Source organism: Martes martes (genome assembly GCF_963455335.1).
Source record: "Martes martes genome assembly, chromosome: 11".
In the NCBI taxonomy this organism is placed as follows: Eukaryota; Metazoa; Chordata; class Mammalia; order Carnivora; family Mustelidae; genus Martes; species Martes martes.
In genome coordinates, this window is record NC_137899.1 from 1,328,315 (window position 1) to 1,350,941 (window position 22,627).

The window sequence follows — 22,627 nt, forward strand, 5'->3', positions numbered from 1 at the left end:
AAGAAACTATGTTGGCATCATGCAACTTTGTATCCTGCTTTTCACTTAGCAAGTGGGGAAAGTCTTCTCATACCATTAAATACCTCCCCAGACGCGATCTGACTGGCCTTCCAGCCTGCGGAGGTGTGTGACTGGTGTGTTACCCACGAGGGTCGAGCTAGGAGCTACTGGTGAAGCTCTGGGCCGCCAGGACTTCTGTGCTGTTTTGCCGGCTGCCGTGTTTTCCAGACAACAGTATCTGGCAGAAGCTCGACAAAGAGTTTGAAGGAACAAACACAGGCATTAACACTGAACACTTGGATAATGAAAGGTCGTGACTGATTATGAAAGTTCCTCCATATTTTCCACAGAAGAACACCTGTAGGCAGAGAAGCGGCAGCTTTCTCTTTCCCAAGCTAGTTTTGCAAGTCAAGAAGCGAGAAAACTGGGTGCTTAGCAGCCATTCGTAATAACTGAGCGTCTGAGGTGACAACCAAGTGCAGGTTTTGGTCACGTTCAGAGTATCATGTCCCCTCTGGTGTCACATTTTAAAAAGGATTTTGGGGGCGCCTGGGTGGCTCCGCTGGTTAAAGCCTCTGCCTTCGGCTCAGGTCATGATCCCAGGGTCCCGGGATCGAGCTCTCTGCTCAGCGGGGAGCCTGCTTCCCCCCTCTCTCTGTGTCTGCCTCTCTGCCTACTTGTGATCTCTCTCTCTGTCAAATAAGTAAATAAAATCTAAAAAAAAAAAAAAAAAAAGGATTTTGTCCCGCTGCCGTGCACCAGGAAATGGCCTACTGGAACAGGGTCCCGTGCTCACGCGTCTGTTGGCACTTAAGGGAGTGGCCCGTGTGTCTCCAGCGGGCGGTTCAAAGGGTGCTTGCAGAAGCAGCTGTCAGATAGCAAAGGGAGGATCCCCATTCTGTGCAGTCCTAGAAGAAAGGCTTTAGGAAGGCATATTTCCCCAGTAAATAGGGGAGACTTTTCTAACAGTCCGTGTGGTCAAAGATGAAAATACTGTAGAAGAGGCTGACACCAAACAGCATCTCGGAGGGTCACTGGGGTGGCCATCACACTGGGGAGAGGGCAGAGCCGCCTGCCAGTCCCAGGCCCTGGAACCTCACGAACCCACTCCTGGCCTCCCGGAGGCAGAAGAGCGTCAGGGTCCCGCGGTACCCGCTCCCCCCTTCATGCGGGCCAGCTCCCCATAGCGCCTTCCCCCAGCCTACACCCGCCCCACCCTCCGGCCTTGCTTTCTTTGTCGTCCTAACCCTGTCCCCCAAGGACAAACTGCAACTTCTGGTGCCTCCGCTGGGGCCGAGGCCCAGAGCAGGGCTCAGAGCCCAGACCAGAGCCTGGCACACAGCAGGCCCCCATACCCACGAGCGGACGGCTCTCGGGGCAACAGAGCACCGGTCCAGCCGGCCTTAGGGGAGACATGTCCGCAGCATGGAAAACCCTGGCGGGCCCCGAAAGGACAGCGGAAGCAGCAGGTGCGGCCCACCCGCAGGGCAGTGTCGGCGGCCTGGAGGAGGACGCAGCCCCGGCCCCGCCGCACGTGCGCGGACCTCGAGGACACGGGCCGTCCCAGGACGAGCGCCGCGGGACCCCCGGCTGGGAGCCGAGCCCGAAGGCACAGGCCCGAGGCGCGGCGCCGGCGGCGTCTGCCCGCGACCCAGACGGCGGTGAGGGCGGCCGGTGCCGCGGCCCCGGTGCGCCCGAGACGCGCCCCGTCCCGCGCCCGAGACCAGAGACCACACCGGCCGAGCGCGGCCTCCCGGAACCTGAAGCGCGCGGGACAGCTGACCGGGTGAGAAGGGGCCGGCGGGGCCGACCCGGCGCCTCCACCGCTACCGCTCGGCCGCGACCTGAGACCCCGCGGCGGTCGCCGCCGGCCCCGCTTTCCCTCCGGGCCCCGCCCCCCTCCGGAGGCCCCTCCCCTCCGGCCGGCCCCCCTCGGGCAGGTCCCGTCCCCGCCAGGCCCCGCCCCCGACCGCCCCCTCCCGAAGGCCCCGCCCCTCGGCCGGTCCCGCCCCTCCGGCCGGCCCCCCTCTGACGGCTCCGCCCCCCACCAGGCCCCGCCCCCGACCGGGCCGCTTCCACCAGGCTCCGACACGCTCTTCTGACAGGCCCCGCCCACCGGGGGCCCCGCCGCCGCCGCCCGCCCCCGCCGCTCCATTCGGCCCCGCCCTTCCATCAGGCCCCGCCCCGGCGGCTAGCGAGCAGGAAGCGCGGGGGGCTCCGCAGACGCGGCGTTCGGAAAGGTGTGGAGGGCGCGGAGGGCGCGGGGGGTGGTGCCCCGCCGCGCGCGCTGCCTGCCTGCCCCCGGCCGGCCCGGGCTTGCCGCTCCGGCCTGCGCAGGCCCGCGGCCGCCCCGCGCGCGCACGACTCCGGCTCGGGGCTCCACTGCTCTGGCCTGGGGGCGGGGCCGGCGCGCGGCGTCATGCATATGCATGAGCGGCGCGGCGGCTCCATTGTGCCCTCGGAGCGGGCGGCGGCGCGATGGCGCGGGCGGCGGCGGCGGCGGCCCCGGGGCGGCGGGCGGCGCGGAGGGCGGGCTGAGCGCATGGAGCGGCGCGGGCCGGGGGCCGCGGCGGCGAGAGGCCGGGCCGGGCCAGGCGGAGGTGAGCGGCCGGGGGGGGCCGGGGGCGGGCGGCGGGGGCGGCAGGTGCGGCAGGTGCGCTAGGCGGGCAGGTGCGGCGCCCGGGGCCCGGCGCTGCGGCGCCTCCGCGGGCTCGGGCCGGGTTGGAGGCGGCCCCGCCGCCCACCTGCCGCACCTGCCGCGTGCGCGTCGTGCGCTTGGGCCCTCGTCCTCGCGCGCGCAGGGCGACCCTCACCTGAGCCTTTGTTGGGGCGGCCGGAAGCCGGCCGAGCGCCCGGGGGGGTGTGCGCGGCCCCCGCGACCTCCCGAGCGGGGCGGGTGACCCGGGGCCCTCGCCCCACCTGGCTCCGCCGCCTCCACGCCGCGCTTGGCCGGCGGGCTCGCCTTCCGGGCTGGTGCTGGGCGGTGCGCGCCCACCGGCGAGGCGATGGGGGACCCGCAAGGGTCTGCCCCGGGGGCGGCGACGCGGGCTGACCTTTCAGCCTCCGGTCCTGGTTTCCGTGGGGACACCCCTTTCCCAACCGGACGTGCTCACGCCCAGGCGGGAGGGTCACCTGCTCCCCGGACCTGCCCCCTTCATCCTCCTCTTTCTCCCTCTGCGCTGCCCCCAGCCGCCCTCCCTTCTCCGCTTCTGACCTGCTCCCTCCCTGCCTTGGTCCCCTTTCCCCGCTCCCCCTTACCGCCCCCTGACTTGCTCTCTCCCTGCCCTGCTCCCCCTCACTCCCGGACTTGCTTCCCTCCTGGCCCGTCCCCCCCCATCCTACTCCCACCCCTGCCCTGCTCTCTTCCTGACAGTTGCAGTACACCCGTGGCCCCCTCTGTAAGTCAGTTGTGTTATCTGAGATCTGGCAGGGACATACACAGAACATGTGACTTGGTCTGTAAGAGGGTGGTGGATGCGGAGAGGGTGAACACAGACTCACCCACCAAATCCTGGCGTGCTAGAGCCAGAGGGCCTCTGTTGAAGGGGCTCGAGAGGGATAACAGGATCCCGGAGGGGGGTCTTAGCCTCACCCTGTGGGTACTGGGCCTGAGGACTTGTCATGCCCAGGGGCTCGCTACAGGCTGGGAGTAGAAGTCGGGGAAGAGAGGAGGGTAATGAAGACCAGGCAGCCAGGCCTCCCCCTGAAGCGTCCAGCGGTAGCTACCCCCACTACAGGGGTCAGGGCTGAGAGTGTAAAGGTGGGCATGTGTCCTCCCCTTTTCTCAGTCCCAGGGTGGCAGCAGGTACCCGTTGTACACATTGTAAACTGAGGCTTAGAGCAGTGAAATGCTCTCGCTGCTCTCTGAAGTGTCCCGTGTCGGGCTGTGGGTAGATGCTCATTTCTGGGGGTTTGGGATGAGTGCTGTAGCCTCACACGGAGAGCGTCAGGACTTCAGCTCCCTGAGCATGTGAGTCCCCGCCTTGTGTCGTCCTGCCTTCCTGGAGCCATCATTTCCACCCTCTTGGAGCCCAGTGGAGCCCAGGCTCCGGTGTCCCTCTGGTCAGAGGCTTTCCCTGGAACCACGGGCTCCATGCTGCCGGTGTCCCTGCTCTGGGACTGTGGAGTAGGCCTGTCCTCCTGAGGTCAGGTGGCTTGTCATGGGGTGTGCTGCTCCTGGGTGACCAGGCAGCAGGGACGGAGTGGAGGTGGAAGGGGGGTGACCCACATTAAGGTCTGCCTCTCGTTGGGACGCAGGAGACTGGGTGCAGCTGCTCTGATCCCCTGGGGAAGAGGGGTCTGAGCAGTGAGTTTTCTGTAGCTTTTTTTCTGGAGGAAGCTGTGACCTGACCCACAGAAAGCCATGGGGCCTTCCAAGCTAGCCGTATGCCGGGTTCTGCCGAGGGGTCCTGGCTTCCTGCTGGAGCTGTGTACGGGAGAGCCTCTGGCCGCCAGAAGCCCCCAGAGGCCTGCTCAGGCCTCCTTGCACGCACTCTCGCACGCACGCACACACCCGGGCTTTCCCAGTTCTGCCTTCCAGGCCTGGAAGTGAGAAGAGGGTCTGCACTCAGAGCTCCCCTCTCCCTCTACCAGGAGCAGAGGGTCATGGAGGGAGCAGATCTTCTCAGGGAGGAGACCAGACTTGGTCTGGCAGGAAGTCACACACACACACACACCCATACACACCCATACACACCCATACAGCCACACGAGCAGTCAGACTGCTCGGGGAACTGGAAACATCTGTGGTCTCGTTCACAACAGAGAAGTCTTGGGGGTGGAATTCCCCCGACCCGTGGGACGTAGGAGTCTGCCGGGGACCCCAGGCCCATCGAGTCCCCGACCCGCCCCCGCATCCCCCCCCCCCGGCATTGGGGTGCCTGTATCAGCAGCGTCCTCACCCATGGACCCATTAGAAATGTGGTTTTCCGGCTCCAGCCCTGCAGGTGAGTCTGAAGTGCTGGAGGCCACGCTGGGGAAGCGGGAGCTCAGAGCGGAGCCCTCCAGCCCCAGGGATTCCGGCCGCTGCTTGTGGGACCCGAGCGGGCCCAGCCAGGCTCCCCAGCCCCGGGGGAGGGATGGTTGCCATGGGCATCCCTGTGGAGACAGCGGGCCGGGAGGTGGCGGTTCCTTCTCTGAAGTTTAATTTTGGGGGAATTTTGGATTCACGTGTGGCTGAGAAAACACCCCCGTGTCCTTTATCCGGCTTCCCTGGTGATGCCATCTTAGAGAGCTGTAGGACACGTCCCAGCAGGAGGCCAGGTGGCGCCAGGCGAGATACATACACGGCCTTCCCCACCTTGTGTTCACACCTGTCTCCCTCCTCCCCACCTGGCGGCACGCGCGCCGGTTCTGGGATTCTGTCGTCTCGGGAATGTTAACGTAAAGGGAACCCTACGTGTGGAACCTCCCGGGACTGGCGTTTCCCACACAGCACGGTCCCCCGAGATCCCTGCGGGCTGCTGGCGACACGCACACACAGGTTCTCCTGTGACTGGACGTTTACAGCTCTCGGAGATGAATGTTCGGGAGGGATGTCTCTGGTTCGTGGGGTGGCTGCGTGCTTTGTTTTACGGGAAGCCGCGGGATTGTGGTCCAGGGCGGCTGCCCCCGGTCCCTTCCCAGCCACTGTGGGGACGAGGTCCCATCCTCCTCGCCCGGCCGGCGCTGGCACTGTCCTAGCGGCTCCAAGGGGGGTGCGGCCAGGGCTCCCGGCAGCTTTACTCTGCCCGTGCCTGATGGCCCTGATGTTGGACCCCGGCTCCGAGCACTGACTCACGGTCCCTCCCGCCTCATCCGTGAAATAAATGTCTGTTCTTCTGCCCAGTTTCTGGGTGGGTTTTTTGGGTTTTGTTTTTTGGGGGCTTTTTTTTTGAGTTTTGAGTTTGGAGAATTCTTTCTATATTCTAGATACTAATTCTTTGTCAGGAACGGTGGCTCTCGAAGGCAGCGTCCAGTCCGTAGCTTCATCCCGTCTGGGCTTTGCAGACAGGTTCTTGGTTTGCTCTTCCAGGGCGTGCGCTTTCGGTGTGTCGTGGGAGGGCTCTCGGCTCTGGATCCCGAAGATTGGCTCCCGGGTGTTTCCAAAGGGTTCACAGCTTTGTGCTCGACATTTGAATCTGTGGCACATTTTGAGTTAATTTCTGTACGCGATGCGAAGATTAGGATTTTGTTTTGTTTTGTTCTTTTGCACGGGAGTCCAGCGTCTCTGGTACCTTGTGTTGAAACGGCAGGTTTCCTCCAGTGCGCGCTTTCTGTCTCTTCGTTAGAGACCAGCTGGTTCTCTGGGCTGTTCCACTGGCTGGCAGGTCTGTCCATCCGTACCCGCCCCCCCATCCGCATGGTCTGTCCATCCGTTACCCCCCCATCGCCATGGTCTGTCCATCCGTGCCCCCCCCCATCGCCATGGTCTGTCCATCCGTACCCCCCACCCCCATCCCCATGGTCTGTCCATCCGTACCCCCCCATCCCCATGGTCTGTCCATCCGTACCCCCCATCCCCATGGTCTGTCCATCCGTACCCGCCCCCCCATCCCCATGGTCTGTCCATCCGTACCCGCCCCCCCATCCCCATGGTCTGTCCATCCGTACCCCCCACCCCCATCCCCGTGGTCTGTCCATCCGTACCCCCCCATCCCCATGGTCTGTCCATCCGTACCCCCCACCCCCATCCCCATGGTCTGTCCATCCGTGCCCCCCCCATCCCCATGGTCTGTCCATCCGTATCCCCCCCATCCCCATGGTCTGTCCATCCGTACCCGCCCCCCCATCCCCATGGTCTGTCCATCCGTACCCCCCACCCCCATCCCCATGGTCTGTCCATCCGTGCCCCCCCCATCCCCATGGTCTGTCCATCCGTACCCCCCCATCCCCATGGTCTGTCCATCCGTACCCGCCCCCCCATCCCCATGGTCTGTCCATCCGTACCCCCCACCCCCATCCCCATGGTCTGTCCATCCGTACCCCCCCATCCCCATGGTCTGTCCATCCGTACCCCCCCATCCCCATGGTCTGTCCATCCGTGCCCCCCCCATCCCCATGGTCTGTCCATCCGTACCCCCCCATCCCCATGGTCTGTCCATCCGTACCCGCCCCCCCATCCCCATGGTCTGTCCATCCGTACCCCCCACCCCCATCCCCATGGTCTGTCCATCCGTGCCCCCCCATCCCCATGGTCTGTCCATCCGTATCCCCCCCATCCCCATGGTCTGTCCATCCGTACCCCCCACCCCCATCCCCATCCTGGAGTTGGACCCGTAGGGACCAGCCTTCCCTTGCCTGGTCACATTGTCCTGGCTCCCACGCTTGCCTCTGCCCAGAGTCCAGGGGTCTAGAGCCTTCCGGACCCGCTGACCCCTGCTTTTTCTGGCCCCTGTTTCCTGAGTGGGGCCTGGTCTGGCGGGGAAGGGAAGCAGAGCTGTGAGGTGGGCCCACTTGTCTCTCCCCCTCTCGCCCGGCCCCGGGCCCAGCCGCTCTGCAACTCCGGGAAGCACGTACCTCCATGCTCGGTGGGGGAGGCTCCAGATCGCAGTCCCCACTGTACCCCTTCTCCCCCCGGGTCCCCGCTGAGGGACCCACCCCCCACGCCCCTCCAGGACTGTATTTCCAGAGGACGTGACCTGGAGGTGCCTGGGCAGCACTCAGGAATGTGAGTCTCGGGGCCGGGTGGGTGCTGGAGCCACTTTCTCACTCCTGGGCCTGAAGGATGCCCCGAGAGTGCCGAGCTGGCAGGACTGAGCCACCGGAGGTTAGCCTGGCCCAGGTGATGTGTCTGTGTGCGTGTGTGAGGCCTCGCAGCCCCAGAAAGGCAGCCGTGCTCCGGGACGGAACTTCAACGTCCAGAGGGCGGGGTGTAGCCTCCCCGCCCAGGGTGCCCCCTGAGGACCATCGCCAGCCTGTGTCTGCACTGAGACTAGGCAGAAGCAGCTGTTGGACGTGGCCCCAGCTGTGCCAGCAAGGGTCTGGACTTGCTTTTGGGGGTGTTGGAGGATGTGAGTGGCCTGGCCCTCTGTCACTGGTTTTTCTGAGACAGTAAATGGGAGAGAGTGAGCCTCACGGGGTAGGAGGAAGCCCCCAGCATGGGCACATGGGTCCCACAAGCGTTCACCAGCCCTGCTGCTGTGTTCCCGTTGGCCCCTTGCCATGTCCACGGGCACCTGCCAGCCCTCCGCCTGTGGCTCTGTGTGTGGATCCCTCCCCTTTTGGGAACTCTCTCCGGTGGGTCAGGTCTGCCTGCCTGGCCTTGTGCCCACATCAGTCCCAGGTGGCCCCCTTGGGCCCCAGAGCAGCCCTTGGGGGACTTGCCGCAGTAGCGGCCTGCCCTCCCCTCCCCCAGGCCAGGGCGGAGGGCGGCTGAGCTCGCTTCCCCCTGGTTACCAGCGCTCCTTCTGCAGTGGGCAGGCCTCGCAGCGTGAGCAGATGGTGCCCCCGGGTGCTCCTCTCCAGCCTCCTCCCTGGCTCTGGCCTTGACCTGCACCCTGGCGCTTCCTTGGGGGCTGCTGGCCATCGGGTCCTAGATGCTCCCTTACTCTTACAGATGTCCAGGCCTTTGTGTGGGAGGGGGAGCGTGGAAGGTATTTGGGTTCAGAAAGCCTGCTCCCAGAGCTGGTCCAGGTCCTGGCCAGAAAGGGTTAATGCTGGCTTCCAGGCTGGGGTTTGGGGCTGAGGTGGGCAGTGGATGGGCAGGGCAGGCAGTGCGGGGCAAGGTGGCCCTCAGATGCCGGTGTCGCCCTGCCCTCCCTCTGTCGGCACAGCGCCGGGGGGCCTGGTGCTCAGGGCTCCCTGCAGGCTGCCAACAGCCCCTGGCTGCTTCTCTGCTGATGTCCTACCTCCTGTCCCGGCAGCCAGAGCAGCTGAGTCCCACGTCACCAGCAGTGAGGACCACTTCCTGCCACCTACAGACCTGGCCTTTAGGCTGCTCCGAAGCCAATGAACCCCATGCACCCCGTGAAACCCGCCCTGCCCCCCACGCCACACGGGTGAGTGGGGCTCCTGCCGCGCTCCCTCCTCAGGCCGCAGGGGTGCGGGCCTGGTGGCGGGGCGGGACCTCGCTGTTCCCGCTCTCAGCCTCCCCAGCAGGGCGCTCCTGACCTGGGCCTCCCGCCCACCTCTCTGCTCGCAGTGATGGTCCGTTTGCTTACGAGGCAGTGCCTTGGCAACAGAGCGCCACTCAGCCCGCGGGCTCGCTGTCCGTGGTCACGACCGTGTGGGGCGTCGGCAACGCGGCCCAGAGCCAGGTGAGCCCGCGCCCGGGGGCCCCCGGACCTCAGGGAGAAATGGAGCCTTCTGGCCTTCGTGCCACTCCCACCCTGCATCGCACCCCTGCTCTCTTCCTCTCTCCCCTCACCGCTGCCCCTCTTCCCGCCACCCCCTCCGCCGCCAGGCCTCTCCTTGGAGCAGCCGCATGAGGTAAGTTGTGTGGGTGGTGCTCACCGGTGGTCCTTGTTCCCTGTAGGTTTTGGGGAACCCCATGGGCCCTGCAGGGAGCCCCCCCGGCGGCTCCGTGATGCCCGGCGTGGCCGGCAGCGGCTCCGCCCTGAGCCCCCCGCAGTGCCTTGGACAGCAGGCGTTCGGCGACGGCGCCGCCGGCAAGGGCTTTGTGCCGCAGGGGGTGTATGGCCGCGGGGGCTACCCCGGCGGCCCCGGCTTCTCCGCTGGGTAAGCAGGACCCCACCCCTGGCTGCGCTGCTGGGGGGCCCCCCCAGGGCTGTGTGCGTGCGAGCGGAGCCCCAAGAACCACCGTGTGGCTCCCCCCCGGTGACGGGCGGCAAGCGCTGCTGAGCCCGGCCCTGTGTGTCTCCCGCAGGTACGCGGGCGGTCCGGGGGGGCCCGGGGGCCTGGGTCTGCCCTCACATGCCGCACGACCCTCCGCGGATTTCACCCAGGCGGCGGCGGCGGCCGCGGTGGCGGCGGCCGCGGCCACCGCCACGGCCACCGCCACGGCCACCGTGGCCGCCCTCCAGGAGAAGCAGAGCCAGGAGCTGAGCCAGTACGGAGCGGTGAGGCCCAGCCGCTCCTCCCGGAGCGCCCACATGTGCTGGTCTGGAAAGCAGGGACCGGTTGGGCAACCAGGGTCAGGGTCTGGGGACGGGTGCGTAGTGAGATGAAGTGAGGGGAAGGGGTGAGGCACGGTGGGGGTCCCTGGGTGGCACCCAAGGTTGGGGATTGGCCTGAATGGCTCCTGTCTTCTCTCCCCAGATGGGGGCTGGGCAGGCTTTTAACAACCAGTTCCTGCAGCACGGAGGTCCCCGGGGGCCCAGTGTCCCCAGCAGTCTGAACCCTGCCGCCGTGGGAGGGCTGCTGGGCCCCTCAGGCATGAGCCCCATGGGCATGAACCCCACCCGGGCAACAGGCATGGCACCCCTGTACGCAGGGCAGCGCCTGCCCCAGCACGGGTACCCTGGGCCTCCCCAGGCCCAGCCGCTGCCCCGACAGGGGGTCAAGAGGGCCTACTCCAGTGAGGTGAGCGTCCAGACCACCCTCGTCCCGGCTGCACCCAGAGCCGCGGTGGGTGCGGCCGTCCGCGGGAGGGAAGCGGCCACGCCTGATGGGGTGGGCGCCCTGTCCTCCCTGGGACCTGGCCTCCCCAACAGCCGTCGCCCTGGCACAGCGCCCCTTCTGTCCCTCAGGTTTACCCCGGGCAGCAGTACCTGTCAGGAAGCCAGTACGCACCTGGCGCCGGGCAGCCTCCCGCCCCTTCCTCCTACCCTGGGCACCGGCTGCCCCTGCAGCAGAGCGTGGCCCAGGCCCTGCCCGCCGCTGGCCCTGCAGGATTGCACTACAAGGTAGGGTTGGGCCCTCTGGCCCACCGCACCCCCGCGGGGCCCTGTGCTGGGCCTTGGCCAGGCTGACGAGGGAGCTGGCCCGGAGGGATGAGAGTGAGTGGGCAGCCCGGAGCTCCGCGGTGGTCCCAAGCAGGGCGGGGATCCAGTTCTGAAAGGATCCTCTGCGGGATGTGTGTATCTGCTCAGAAAATCGCTGTAGGGAGCAGGTGGGGCGGAGGGCAGGCCCCCAGGCCACTTGAATGTTCTTTAGGGCACAGTGACCACAATCCCTCTGCTTGCTGGGGACGGGCCCATCGGGGGCACGTGGGGAGGAGGAGGTGTGTTTTTTTGGCCTCTCCCTGGCTCTCCCGCGACCCTTCTAACTTGGGGGGCGGGTAGTCCATCTCTGTTCCTGGAGTAGTAATGTCGTAAATTAACGGAAGCACCGCGAGCCCCTTGTCGATTACTTGCCGAATGAAGAGAGCGTCCGAAGAAGAGACTAGAGGCCAGTGCCCCTGTGCGCGGTGGGCGCCCTGCCCCCAGCCCCCTCCTCGGGTTAAGTGTGGGGGCCAGGTGGGGGCCCTGGGCACATGCACTTTTCTCTCCTGCAGCCCACAGAGCAGTTCAACGGGCAGGGCGCCAGCTTCAACGGGGGGAGCGTCAGCTACAGCCAGCCTGGCCTGAGTGGGGTACGGGCAGACGGGCGGGAGGCTCACGGGGTGGGCACATGGAGAGAGGGCGCCCAAGCAGGAGGAAATTGGGGGTGCCCGGCCAGACCCCCCCGGGACTGCCCCCACTCGATTCTGTCCTCACTGTTCCGGCGGGCGCTCCCGGAACAAACTCTACCCCCCACCATTCCACCGTGACCGTTTGCTCGACCCCACAGCCCGCCCGTTCCGTCCCTGGCTACCCCAGCTCCCCCCTGCCGGGGAGCCCCACGCCGCCCATGACTCCCGGCAGCAGCGTCCCCTACATGTCCGCCAGCCAGGAGGTCAAGTCTCCCTTCCTGCCTGACCTCAAGCCCAGTGTGAGCTCCTTGCACCCGTCACCCCCCAGTGAGTGTCGCCCGTTCTCAGCATGCTTGGGCTGGGGTCCTCTGGGGACATGGGAGTTGGGGGCCCACACCCCCGTCTTTCACCCATAGACGTCTTAGCGGATTTTTCAAGGTGTGGATCTTCTCTCTGGAAAGACATGCGTGCCCCCGAAACTCTGTGGGTCATCTTAGGGGGTCTATGCGTCCCTCGAAGTCTTCTCCCGGCTAGGGACCCCTTGATCTGGGGGAGACCACCACAGCAGAACCTGAGGTCCTAGAAAGCTAGCTCAAGCGTGGGGGTGGTGACGGGGGTCCGTTCACGTCTCCGCAGCCTCCCACCCCTTCCGAAAGCGGCCGCGGCACCCTCTTTCTGGGTCGGGGGCACGTTCTCCAGTCATAACTTAGGGGACCCCGGGCCAGGTGCCTGAGGCAGGATGGAACAGCGGGACCCCGAGATCCTGGGCTGCCCACAGCCCAGCCCCGAGGTGGGGGAGGAGGGGCCCCGCTCCCCGGCCCACATCCCTGCGGTGAGGGGCAGGTGGGGGGCGTCCTCCGTGCCAGCTGCCGGCTCACGCCAGCGCGGCCCGCTCCCAGGCAGCGGCCCCTGTGACGAGCTGCGGCTGACCTTCCCCGTGCGCGACGGGGTGGTCCTGGAACCCTTCCGCCTGCAGCACAACCTGGCCGTGAGCAACCACGCCTTCCAGCTGCGCGACTCCGTCTACAAGACCCTGATGCTGAGGTGAGCTGGCGCCGGCCCGGCGTGCGGCCCCAACCCCCCATCCCCGCGCCCCCACTGGCCTGTCCTCACTGTGCGCCTGGCCCGCGCAGGCCTGACTTGGAGCTGCAGTTCAAGTGCTACCACCACGAGGACCGGCAGATGAACACCAACTGGCCGGCCTCGGTGCAGGTCAGCGTCAACGCCACGCCGCTCACCATCGAGCGCGGTGACAACAAGACCTCCCACAAGCCACTGTACCTGAAGCACGTGTGCCAGCCGGGCCGCAACACCATCCAGATCACGGTCACAGCCTGCTGCTGCGTGAGTGCCCCCCGCGGCGTCGGCCCCCGCCCGTCCCGCCTCATCTCCTGGCCCCACGGCGTGGAGCCGCCTCCCTGCTTCCCGGCGAGGCCCGCGCAGGCGGACGGAGCGCTCCCGCTGACCCCGTCTCCCCGCGAGGAGGCTCAGGAGGCCCCCCCGGCTGCCCATCCCGGAAGCCTCGCTGGGACTCACCGGGGTGAAGAGGGGCAGCCGGGCACGCCCCAGCCGGCTCCGGGGGCTCCCAGATGCCGGTGTTACCCCCAGCGGTGGCCGGCCGGTGGGCTCCCCGGGTGGGCGGGGCCAGCCCAGGGCGTGGGGGGGCTCCAGAGCAGGGGCGGCGCCCGGCCACGGCCCTGACCGGCTCCTCCCGCCGCAGTCGCACCTGTTCGTGCTGCAGCTGGTGCACCGGCCGGCCGTGCGCGCCGTGCTGCAGGGCTTGCTCAAGAAGCGCCTCCTGCCTGCCGAGCACTGCGTCAGCAAGAGTGAGTGGCCCTGCCGGGGGGCCGGGGGGACAGCGGGCGGCCCACGTGGTCCCTCGGGGCTGTGGCGCCAGCAGCAGCCCCTTCGTCTAGCCCTCTGTCCTGTCGACACCAGTAAAGCGTAACTTCAGCAGCGGCACCATCCCCGGCACGCCTGGGCCCAACGGCGAGGATGGCGTGGAGCAGACGGCCATCAAGGTGTCCCTCAAGTGCCCCATCACCTTCCGCAGGATCCAGCTCCCTGCCCGCGGCCACGACTGCCGCCACATCCAGGTGGGTGGTCCCCATGGAGCTCTGCCAGGACTTGTGACAGCGGTTTTCCGTCGCACCCTCCCCTGTCTCCGAGGACAGTCACCGCTCCTTTGCATTCGCGGGGTCTCCTCTCAAAAGGCGACGAGGCCACGGGTGTGGTCCTCCCGAGGCCCCAGGAGCGGCCCCTTGGATCCCAGACGCTCCGCCACAGGGTCTCCTTGGACACCGCGTCCTGGACGCGGCCCTTCAGCGCAGATGCCCAGGCCTTTGGCCGCGCGGCATCCCATTCCCCTGAGGACTGTCTGTTTGGAGGGGCACCCCAGGGAAAGCCCGGCACGTGTGGCTTCTCCACACGCGGGCAGATCAGCGCAGAAGCACACAGCTCGATCGTGGGGTGCGGCCAGGTCACCCCCGGCCCCCGTGTGAGAAGCCGCCTCTCCTGCCCCCCACAGTGCTTCGACCTAGAGTCCTACCTACAGCTCAACTGTGAGCGGGGGACCTGGAGATGCCCCGTGTGCAAGTGAGTATCCCCGAGACGCCCTCACGGCGGCCCGGGCGCAGGGTGGTCCTTGTCAGAAGCCGTCCGCTCCCCCCGCAGCACCAGGAGATACCCAAGTCAGGTTCGGGGGTCGCAGCCCAGACGAGGACGCTGTGGCTCAGGGCAGAGACGTCACATGCAGGGTCCCCTTCCTGAGGGGTCACCTCCCACGGGGTGGCCTCGGGCACGGTGATGGAGCGGAGCCGTGACCGGCCTCTGAGCCCCATCCTCTTGGTTTCCGACAGCAAGACGGCGTTGCTGGAGGGGCTGGAGGTGGATCAGTACATGCTGGGGATTCTCATTTACATTCAGAAGTAAGTGCCCGCCCCTCGCCCGGGCTGCGGTCGGCAACGGTCGGCAGCGGTCGGTCTGCGGTCGGCAGCGGGCAGCCCCAGGACGGCTGAGAGGCGCCCCCCACCCCGCTGCTCTGCCATGGCCGGAACCCACAGCACCCCCGGCCCGGGCCCGTGGAACGTGCCAGGTGGCCATGAGCCTTGGAGGCCGGGCGAGGCAGCAGGACAGCTGGTGAGTGGTGCGCGTGTCCCCGGGCAGCTCCGACTACGAGGAGATCACCATCGACCCCACGTGCAGCTGGAAACCGGTGCCCGTGAAGCCCGACGTGCACATCAAGGAGGAACCCGACGGGCCCGCGCTGAAACGCTGCCGCACCGTGAGCCCCGCACACGTGCTCATGCCCAGCGTCATGGAGATGATCGCGGCCCTGGGCCCCGGGGCCACCCCCTTCGCCCCCCTGCAGCCCCCCTCGGCCCCGGCCCCCGGCGACTACCCCGGCCAGGGTGAGTATGGCGGGCCGGGCCCGGGGGCGTGGATGCCGCGGGCAAACGGTCCGTTCTCTTCAGACCACCGCAGTGCTACCACGCGGGTCCCGCACCTGGGGGCCTGCTGGGGACGTGGCCATGGGGGTGGGCGGTAGCTGAGGAGCACGAACCTCTGCCAGCTTGCTTCTGGGCCCTCTCTGACCCCACGCGTGGGTGTGTTTGGGGGAGGCGGGCCCCAGAGCGACGTCTATGGTGAGAAGAAGTGCCCTTTCCCGTGAGGTCTGGTGCTACCTGCGGGAGACCACTGGGGTCCCCCCTCCCTGGACCACTCCACCAGCGCGAGCCCCCAGGCCTCACCCAGGACCGGCTCTACCCTCAGGTTCCAGCTTCCTGGGACCTGGGACCTTCCCTGACTCTTTCCCGCCCGCCACACCCAGCACCCCGGCCCTTCCTGAGTTCACCGCGGGGCTGCCCCCCAGCTCCTATCAGTCTGACCTTCCCAGCAGTCTCCTGACACCAGAGAAGTCTGCCCCCTGCCTTCCAGGGCAGGTCAGTGCCGGCAGAGGGTCGGGGGGCCGGCTCTCGGGGAGGGGGGCCGGCTCTCGGGGTGGGGGGCGGCCCGGGGCCGTCTGACCAGGTTCTTCTCTCCTTCCTCAGATGGCACCAGCGGGTCACCTGGACCCGTCCCACAACCCCGGGCCACAGGGGCTGCATGCCCCCAGCCTTGGGGGGGCCCCAGGGCCCCAGCTGCACCATCCAAACCCTCCCCCAGCATCCCGGCAGCCCCTGGGCCCAGTGAGCTCGGGCCCCATCGGCGAGCTGGCCTTCAGCGCGGCCACAGGCGTGATGGGGCCCCCCGTGTCTGGGGCGGGGGAGGCCTCGGAACCAGCCCTGGACGTGAGTACGGGCCCCATGCTGGGGAGCACGTGGGAGCTGGGGCTGGGAGGACGGCGTGCACAGCGTCCCCAGGGTCCGCAAGCTTCATAGAAGGGAGAACACTGCCGCCCCAGTGACTTCCAGAGCCAGAAGAGCTGGGCAGGTAGCTTCAGCCCCGGCGAGGAGGTCGGGCACCTGCCACAGCCGCGGGGTTGGCTCTGGGGACTGTGTCAAGCGCCCAAGAAGACTGGGCTTGGAACTGACCACACCGGCTCGGGGTGCGGGCTGGCCTGTCTGTCTCCCCTTGCTGGGTGAGCCAGAATCGGTGTGTGAAACGCAGGTAACCGTCCTCGACCCGAATAACCCAAACTCTCTGAAGTTCATGTCGAGCGAAGTCAGAGCCGCTCCGAAAAGCGAGTCACGGGCGCCGGCGAGCCCGCCCCTGCACTGGCCCTGCCGGCACCACGCGTCCCTGGCTGGCCTTGGACAACCCGTGTGCAGTGATTCCTGCTCAAAGAGCAGCCTCTGGCAGGGGGAGGCCCTGTGCAGGCTGAGGGTCAGGGTCCGTGCAGGGCTGTGGTGGGTCCGAGGCCGGAGCCGCTGATGACTTTGCTTTGTCCCCAGCTGCTCCCAGAACTGACCAACCCGGAGGAACTGCTGTCCTACCTGGGTCCGCCTGACCTCCCCACAAACAACAATGACGACCTGCTCTCTCTCTTCGAGAACAACTGATCCTGTAGACCCCACCCGGCCAGCGGGGACGCGCCGTGCCCCGTCACCGTGCCCCGCCCCTCCCCACCTGTGGACCCAGAGCCAGGGCCAGGCCAGCTGCCTGGCGCCTGATGCTGGAAGCATCTGCACTGGGTGGGAGGGGGCCGCGGGTGGAACCCCTAACCGCCCCCTCCAGTGCGGAACGGGGTTCTACTAGATGCTCAGCCCCGCCCCGAGCCACTGCCTGGCCCCACCCCTACCCCAGCTTTGCCCCGCCCACACACACCTGCTACCCTGGCCTCACGCCTTGCCCCGGTGCCCCCGGTCCTGCCTGCTCCCACCAGCCTGCATCTTGTCCAGCACTGACCCTTCTGTCTCAACAAGCCCTTTGCTCACGGGCGAGGAGCAGGGCTACTCTGTCCTGAGTCCGAGCTCGAAGTGGGATCGGGACCCTCTTCCCACGGGAGGCTCCAGGCTAAGGCTGCAGGGCAGGGCGCTCCAAAGCACAACGATGTACATAACGTAGGGACACTGTGGGTGTGGATGGCCCGTCCCTCCAGCGGGGACAGGGGTGGCCACAGGCTTCGGCCTACAGGGCTGGGCACGGAGGACCCCCCCACCCCTGCTCTGCGTACAGATTCTCCAGCGGGCTGCTCCTCTGAGGTCCCCTTTTCCGTGAAAGTGAAGAATCAGTCCCGCTGTGTTTTTTAAAACTGCCTTTCCCGTGTCCGCCCTGGGGCCAAGCCAAGTGGGGGAGGAGGAGCCACTGCCCCCACTGGCCCGGGGCCGAGTTGTGTCCCCTGTCTGCCCGTCTCTATTAAAGGACTCCCTCACCGTGGGCCTGCCGGGTCCCTCCTTCGCGCCGGCCTGCGTTCCCCACGTGGGCGGGGCTCTGTTCCGGCCCAGACCCAGCTGTCCCCGCCTCATGGTAAATTTCCCTGTCTCTGGAATTTTCCAAGTTGGTTTCTGCCAGAGAACTATTGTGTGAAGTGTCACCAGGGCCAGGAGACACATCTGCCACCCTGTCACCTTGTGTGGGCGTGCCTGGGGCAGGGAGCCAGCTGTCGAGTCAGGAGCTTCGGGAGGGACCAGGGCTGAAGGCCGGGCTGGCTCCAGACAGCAGCTCCGGGAGGCCCAAGGAGGTGGCCCTGGGCCCCCGGGCCTGCACAGCCCCCTCCAGCTGTGCACCAGCTGCCTGGGTGGCCTTTCCCTCCTGGCCCGGCAGGAGAGGCTGATGCGCTTTGCAGCGGGGAAAGGGGGGCGTCCATAGGGCGCTGGAAGCTCGGGGGGGGGTCCAGGGCAGGCAGGCCTGGGTGGCTTTACCCACTGACAACTGGGGACCCCAGATGTGGACCTTTGTGCCTCTGCAGCCTGTTTCTGGCTTCGGGGGCAGAAGCACACTCTCAGTGCTGGCTGGGATGGGGGTGGGGGGGAGGGACAAGGAGACCCAGGGATGAGTAGGGCCTGTCCGGAGTTCTGTCCGTCATCCATAGCCAGGCTGGGGTTGGGGGGAGGCCGAGAACGGGTGCCGCCCATGCTGTGGTCTCTGGACGGCCTCCTGGGTGCTGCTGGGCACAACAGAAAAATCGGGAGACGAGCCAGCGTTCACCCACAGGAGGGTGGACTCAGGCCACGACAGGACAGCAGGGGAACAGGGAGCACAGCGCCGTGGGCGCCCCTCAGCACGCGGTGAGGGGGCAGGATGCGGAAGTCCACGCATCTCAGTACAGCTCGACACCAGACGCGGGTTTCCCAGGAGTCCCACGCCCGGGCCACGGGTCAGGAAGAAGGTGGGGGGCGTGGATGGGCTGCCCGCACCACTTCCCCGCGGGGGTGGCACAGGGGTGCGCTTGGGGACGGGGGAGGTGCCAGTGACATTTGGCTCCTCGAGGGGAGTGCTGGCTTCTCAGCTGCCACCGTACACGCTATCGGTCACGTCCTCCCCCGCGTGCCGTGCGCACCACTTCAGACAAGCGGACGCACGCGGGAGCCGAGCCCCGGCGCGGGAATGGAAACCAGCCGCGTGCCAAGCCCATCCCCGAGCGCGAGGAATGAAGCTCGGGTTTGCTAACAGCCTCGCTGCAACAATGTGTCCCCTTTGAGGGAACAGTAACAGGTGGTAAAGTTAAGCACTGGACAGCCTGGGGGCGGGAGAAGGAGTCGCCGGTGAAATCAGGAGCCGCCCTGAGACGCAGCGGCGCGCCCGCCTTCAGAGGTGCTGCGAGCGCAGCGTCACGACGTGGGACAGTCGCGAGCGTCTGCGGTCCAGGAGTTCTCTTCACCTCACTGCCCACTGGAAGGAACTAGAAAAAACACACGAGGCAAAGCAGCAGAAGGAACGAAGACACGACAGATGCGAGACCAGAAACGTGGCAGCAAATCTGGGCGAGCGAAACTTCGATTTGACCAAGTGACTCAGGTCAGAAGTGGGGCCGGAGCAGCTGTCAGAGGAACGAGAAGGGGGTCCCCCGTGAGCTGCCGGCGGTCAGACATGCCCCCCCGACCGTCCCCCTCCCCCCCGGCTGTGAGAGCACGGGGCCCCAGAGCACCGGCCCGAGAAGCAGTGGACAGCACGAGGAAGAGGGTAGAGACCCTGGCCCAGGACCAGATGCTACCAGATGTCAGGGCAATGTCCCTGTCCCCACGGCCCCTGCCCACTGGCCGTCACCTGGCCACCTCCCAAGCCGGGCCGATCACAGGGACCCATCAGGACTTCAGGGCCACTGTCAGAGGTGGGGGGTTCTGGACAGGATCAAGGAGATGTTTCAGGATCCTGGGACTACGGATGCTTTCTTCGTCGGGGGTCATCAGCCACTCGTCTGACCCGTTTGAGCTGAGGAGAAGTGAATCGCCCGGATGCCAAGTGCACTAGGCTCTGTGATGTCACGCGGCCATCCCTGTTCCCTGCAGCCACCTCTGCCTCTGTCACCAGGGACTGGCTTCACGTGGTCTTGAACCCGTGAGTGGAGCCACCGGGCTGCACCCCACCTTTAGCCATCGGCTACACCGCTCTGGCTGTGACGCTGTGGTGGGGGGTGGGATTTGTGGATGCCCCTCCGGGCCCCCCTGCCCCCTGCTCAAACCCTTCCCGTGTCCGCTCGCCTCAGCTCAGGCTGCAAGTGCCCACAGGCCGCTCACTGGGAGGGAAGGATTCAAGACAGCCATCCTGAAAGGGCCGTACACGGGCAGACACAGCCGCTATCACAGAGTGCTAGGCCTGGCCCCTTGGAGAGCCTCGCTGTCTAGAGCGGCTGTTGCTACGGAGCAGAGACCAGAGCCTCCAAGCCCTGCTCTCGCTGATGCCACTGGAAGGCCCCGACCACACACTCTCTGGTGGCAGCTAGGGGACCCGCGACCAGAGAGGGGTCGGGAGCACTCCCCAACACAGGGAACAGCTACCAGAAGGGGGTGGGTGCGTGTGGCCCCTAGGATCGTTCCTCACCCTGCCCACGGCCCACCTGACCACCCTCCGGCCCTGCACCTTCCACACTGGCCAGCCCTGGGGTTTCCCAGGGTCCTCCACATCCTACCCACTGCAGGCTGTGGCTGACTTGCCCCTGCCCCGGGGAGCCCTCTGCTTCTGGAATAAGTGGCCGCTGCTCCCTGCCACCCCATATGGGGCTGCCTCCCTGATCCCCATCGCAGCTGATCAAACATAGCTCAGCAGTGATCATTTTCTGATGTTTTATTTAAAAACACTTGAGCCTTTGCACACAGCACAGGGAGCACCCGCACAAGCCCTGGGTTCGAGGATGGCCAACATTTCGCCAGCCCAGCCAGCTCCTTCCGTCTTCCCACGTGGCTGCACTTTTTATCCCCCTGCGGGTTTAGGGGCCACCGACTTGGGAAAGTCCGTTGCAGCTGAGCTTCTCAGCGCGCGTCTTGGAAAAGCACAAACGTTCCCTTATGAGAGCAGCCTCCTTACCGCGGCAGGGCAGCCGCGTTCCACGCCGTGCTCCCTCCCGGCCTGGCGTCCCAGCGCCTCCCGTAACTGCATCCAACCCCAGACGCAGTCTGGGTCGCACTTGGGGCCGGTCGTCCTGTCTCCACTCTCAGCGGGGCAGAGTCCTTGGCGTTTTTCCCTTACGCCAATTTTCCGAACGATTCAAGCGAGTTTCCTCGCAGCAAGTCCAAGGGTCACTTTCTCCTTCACCCCTGTGTGTCCTGTCCCCTGTCCCCTAAAAGGGATGTCTGGAGCTTCACTAAACATTCTGGGTCAGACGAGCATTGCTACCTGCCTTTCCTACGAGACTGTGAGCTCCATGGGAACAGACCTCTTTTGTGTCCTGATTTATTCCAAAGCCAACGTTTGTCCAAGAGATTAACCTGGGCAGACGGGGGCGAGTAGGAGCGGGCTGCCTGCGGTCAGCGTGCAGGGGGCGCTGAGCACCCAGCACCCTCACAGGCGCCCCCGTCTGCACCTCCCCCCACACTCCCAGCCTACCCCGTTGCTGGCTGAGCACCTGTGTCCCGCAGGGTCGCCATGGGACTGTCAGCAGGTGTCTGGCAAGCATCTGCTGAGATGAGGACTGGCTCCCAGCACGGCCCCCCCCGCCCACTCTTGGAGACCCCGAGCAGGGTACCTCCCACGCCCCGAGCAGTGGCCCTGCTCTTCTGTGGGACTCGGCTGAGCAGGGGACAGGCTCCACGCCCAAGGGCCACCTTCCAGTGGAGGAACCCTGGTGGGAGCAGGCAGGATAGTGCTGCCTCTCCTTCCTGAGCGCTGACTCTGGGGCACTCCCCTCATGTGCTGAGATCAGTGACACCCACACAGCGGGAGCCCACCAGCCCCATGAGGTGATCTGTCGCAAGCCAAACCAGGGCCTGAGGTCCTGCTTTCCGGCCCTCCACCAGCCTCCTTTTCCAGCTTCCCCTGTCAGTGGCCAGTGGGTGGCCGGCAGATGGCCAGCGGCCATCTGCCTCTGTGTCCACTGACCCATCCCCCTGCCCCCCGCCAGGAGCCCAAAGTAAGACAAGCCCACGGTGCCACCCATGGGGCTCAGCTGCCAGAGCCATGGTCCCCCAGAGCTCCTTGCGACCAGGAAAGCCTGCTTCTGTACAGTAAACACACTCTCATGGCAAAAAAAGTAAAAATAAAAATAGGGGCACCTGGGTGGCTCAGTCAGTTGAGTGTCTGCCTTCAGCTCAGGTCATGATTCTGGCGTCCTGGGATCAAGTCCCGCATCGGGCTCCCTATTCAGCGGGGAGCCTGCTTCTCCCTCTCTCTCTGCTGCTCCCCTACTTATGCTCTCTCTCTCTCTCTGTCAAATAAATAAATAAGAAAAATCTTTAAAAAATAATAAAAGTGGGATCGGCTGGGTGGCTCAGTGGATTAAGCCTCTGCCTTCGGCTCAGGTCATGATCTCAGGGTCCTGGGATCGAGCCCCGCGTCGGGCTCTCTGCGCAGCGGGGAGCCTGCTTCCCCCTCTCTCTCTGCCTGCCTCTCTGCCTACTAGTGATCTCTGTCTGTCAAATAAATAAAATCTTTAAGAAAATAAATAAATAAAATAAAAATTAAAAAAATAATAATAATAAAAGTGGGCGCCTGTGTGGCTCAGTCAGTTAAGCAGCTGCCTTCGGCTTGGGTCATGACCCTCGGGTCCTGGGATCGAGCCCCGCATCGGGCTCCCTGCTCCACGGGGAGCCTGCTTCTCCCTATCCCTCTGCCTGCTGCTCTGCCTACTTGTGATCTCTATCTCTCTGTCAAATAAATAAATAAAATCTTTAAAAATAATAATTATTATTATAATAAAAGTAAAGCCCCAGAGCCGCAGGAGCTCTCAGTCAGTGCCGGGGGCAACGCCAGATGGGGCAGCCGCTTGCAGGGCAGTGAGTGTCCGACAAAACTGCAGCCTCTTCCCATCCGCCCCGGCAGCCGGGCTCCTTGGTATTTACCCAAAGCAACCGAGAACTTGCGTCCGCACCGAACCCGAACACAGGTGTTGACAAACAGTGGTGGCAAAACTCGGATGCACGTGACATCGTTCGGCGGCCGAGCAGGTAGCCCCTGTGCCCGTCCAGACAGGGGACCCCCAGCAGCGCGAGCGCGGGACGAGCCGTTGCGCAGTGACTTCGTGGAGACGCAGAAGCCCGGCTCCGAGCAACAGCCCCGGTCTGAGGAGGCTCCGCCTGCGGGATCCCAAGTCTGACCTGGAAA

At 65.8% G+C, this 22,627-nt stretch overlaps 1 protein-coding gene across 4 annotated transcripts; it reads left to right on the forward strand.

The window, feature by feature from the left end:
- Nucleotides 1–2,185: 2,185 nt before the first annotated feature.
- Nucleotides 2,186–17,309, forward strand: ZMIZ2 (zinc finger MIZ-type containing 2). 4 transcript variants are annotated; one of them, XM_080819125.1, is made up of 20 exons: nt 2,553–2,600; nt 6,234–6,308; nt 8,844–8,978; nt 9,122–9,236; nt 9,455–9,657; nt 9,806–9,998; nt 10,198–10,461; nt 10,629–10,784; nt 11,375–11,452; nt 11,650–11,818; nt 12,391–12,535; nt 12,625–12,835; nt 13,212–13,317; nt 13,430–13,587; nt 14,019–14,086; nt 14,350–14,418; nt 14,657–14,901; nt 15,263–15,432; nt 15,541–15,780; nt 16,384–17,309. In XM_080819125.1, exons 3-20 carry the CDS (start codon nt 8,929–8,931, stop codon nt 16,489–16,491), a joined length of 2,748 nt encoding a protein of 915 aa, XP_080675251.1. In that variant the 5' UTR covers nt 2,553–2,600; nt 6,234–6,308; nt 8,844–8,928; the 3' UTR covers nt 16,492–17,309. The 4 variants fall into 4 exon arrangements, with proteins under 4 accessions (XP_080675250.1, XP_080675249.1, XP_080675252.1 ...); XM_080819124.1 differs by lacking the exons at nt 2,553–2,600; nt 6,234–6,308 and adding an exon at nt 2,186–2,240; XM_080819123.1 differs by lacking the exon at nt 6,234–6,308 and having other exon boundaries at nt 2,465–2,600.
- Nucleotides 17,310–22,627: the final 5,318 nt, after the last annotated feature.

Excerpts from the sequence above, each read along its gene's own strand:
- ZMIZ2 (XM_080819124.1), top strand. The coding sequence starts at position 8,929 with ATGAACCCCATGCACCCCGTGAAACCCGCCCTGCCCCCCACGCCACAC. Across the intron at positions 9,237-9,454 it reads GCAACGCGGCCCAGAGCCAG|GTTTTGGGGAACCCCATGGG; the intron begins GTGAGCCCGCGC and ends TGTTCCCTGTAG. Across the intron at positions 11,819-12,390 it reads CTTGCACCCGTCACCCCCCA|GCAGCGGCCCCTGTGACGAG; the intron begins GTGAGTGTCGCC and ends GCCCGCTCCCAG.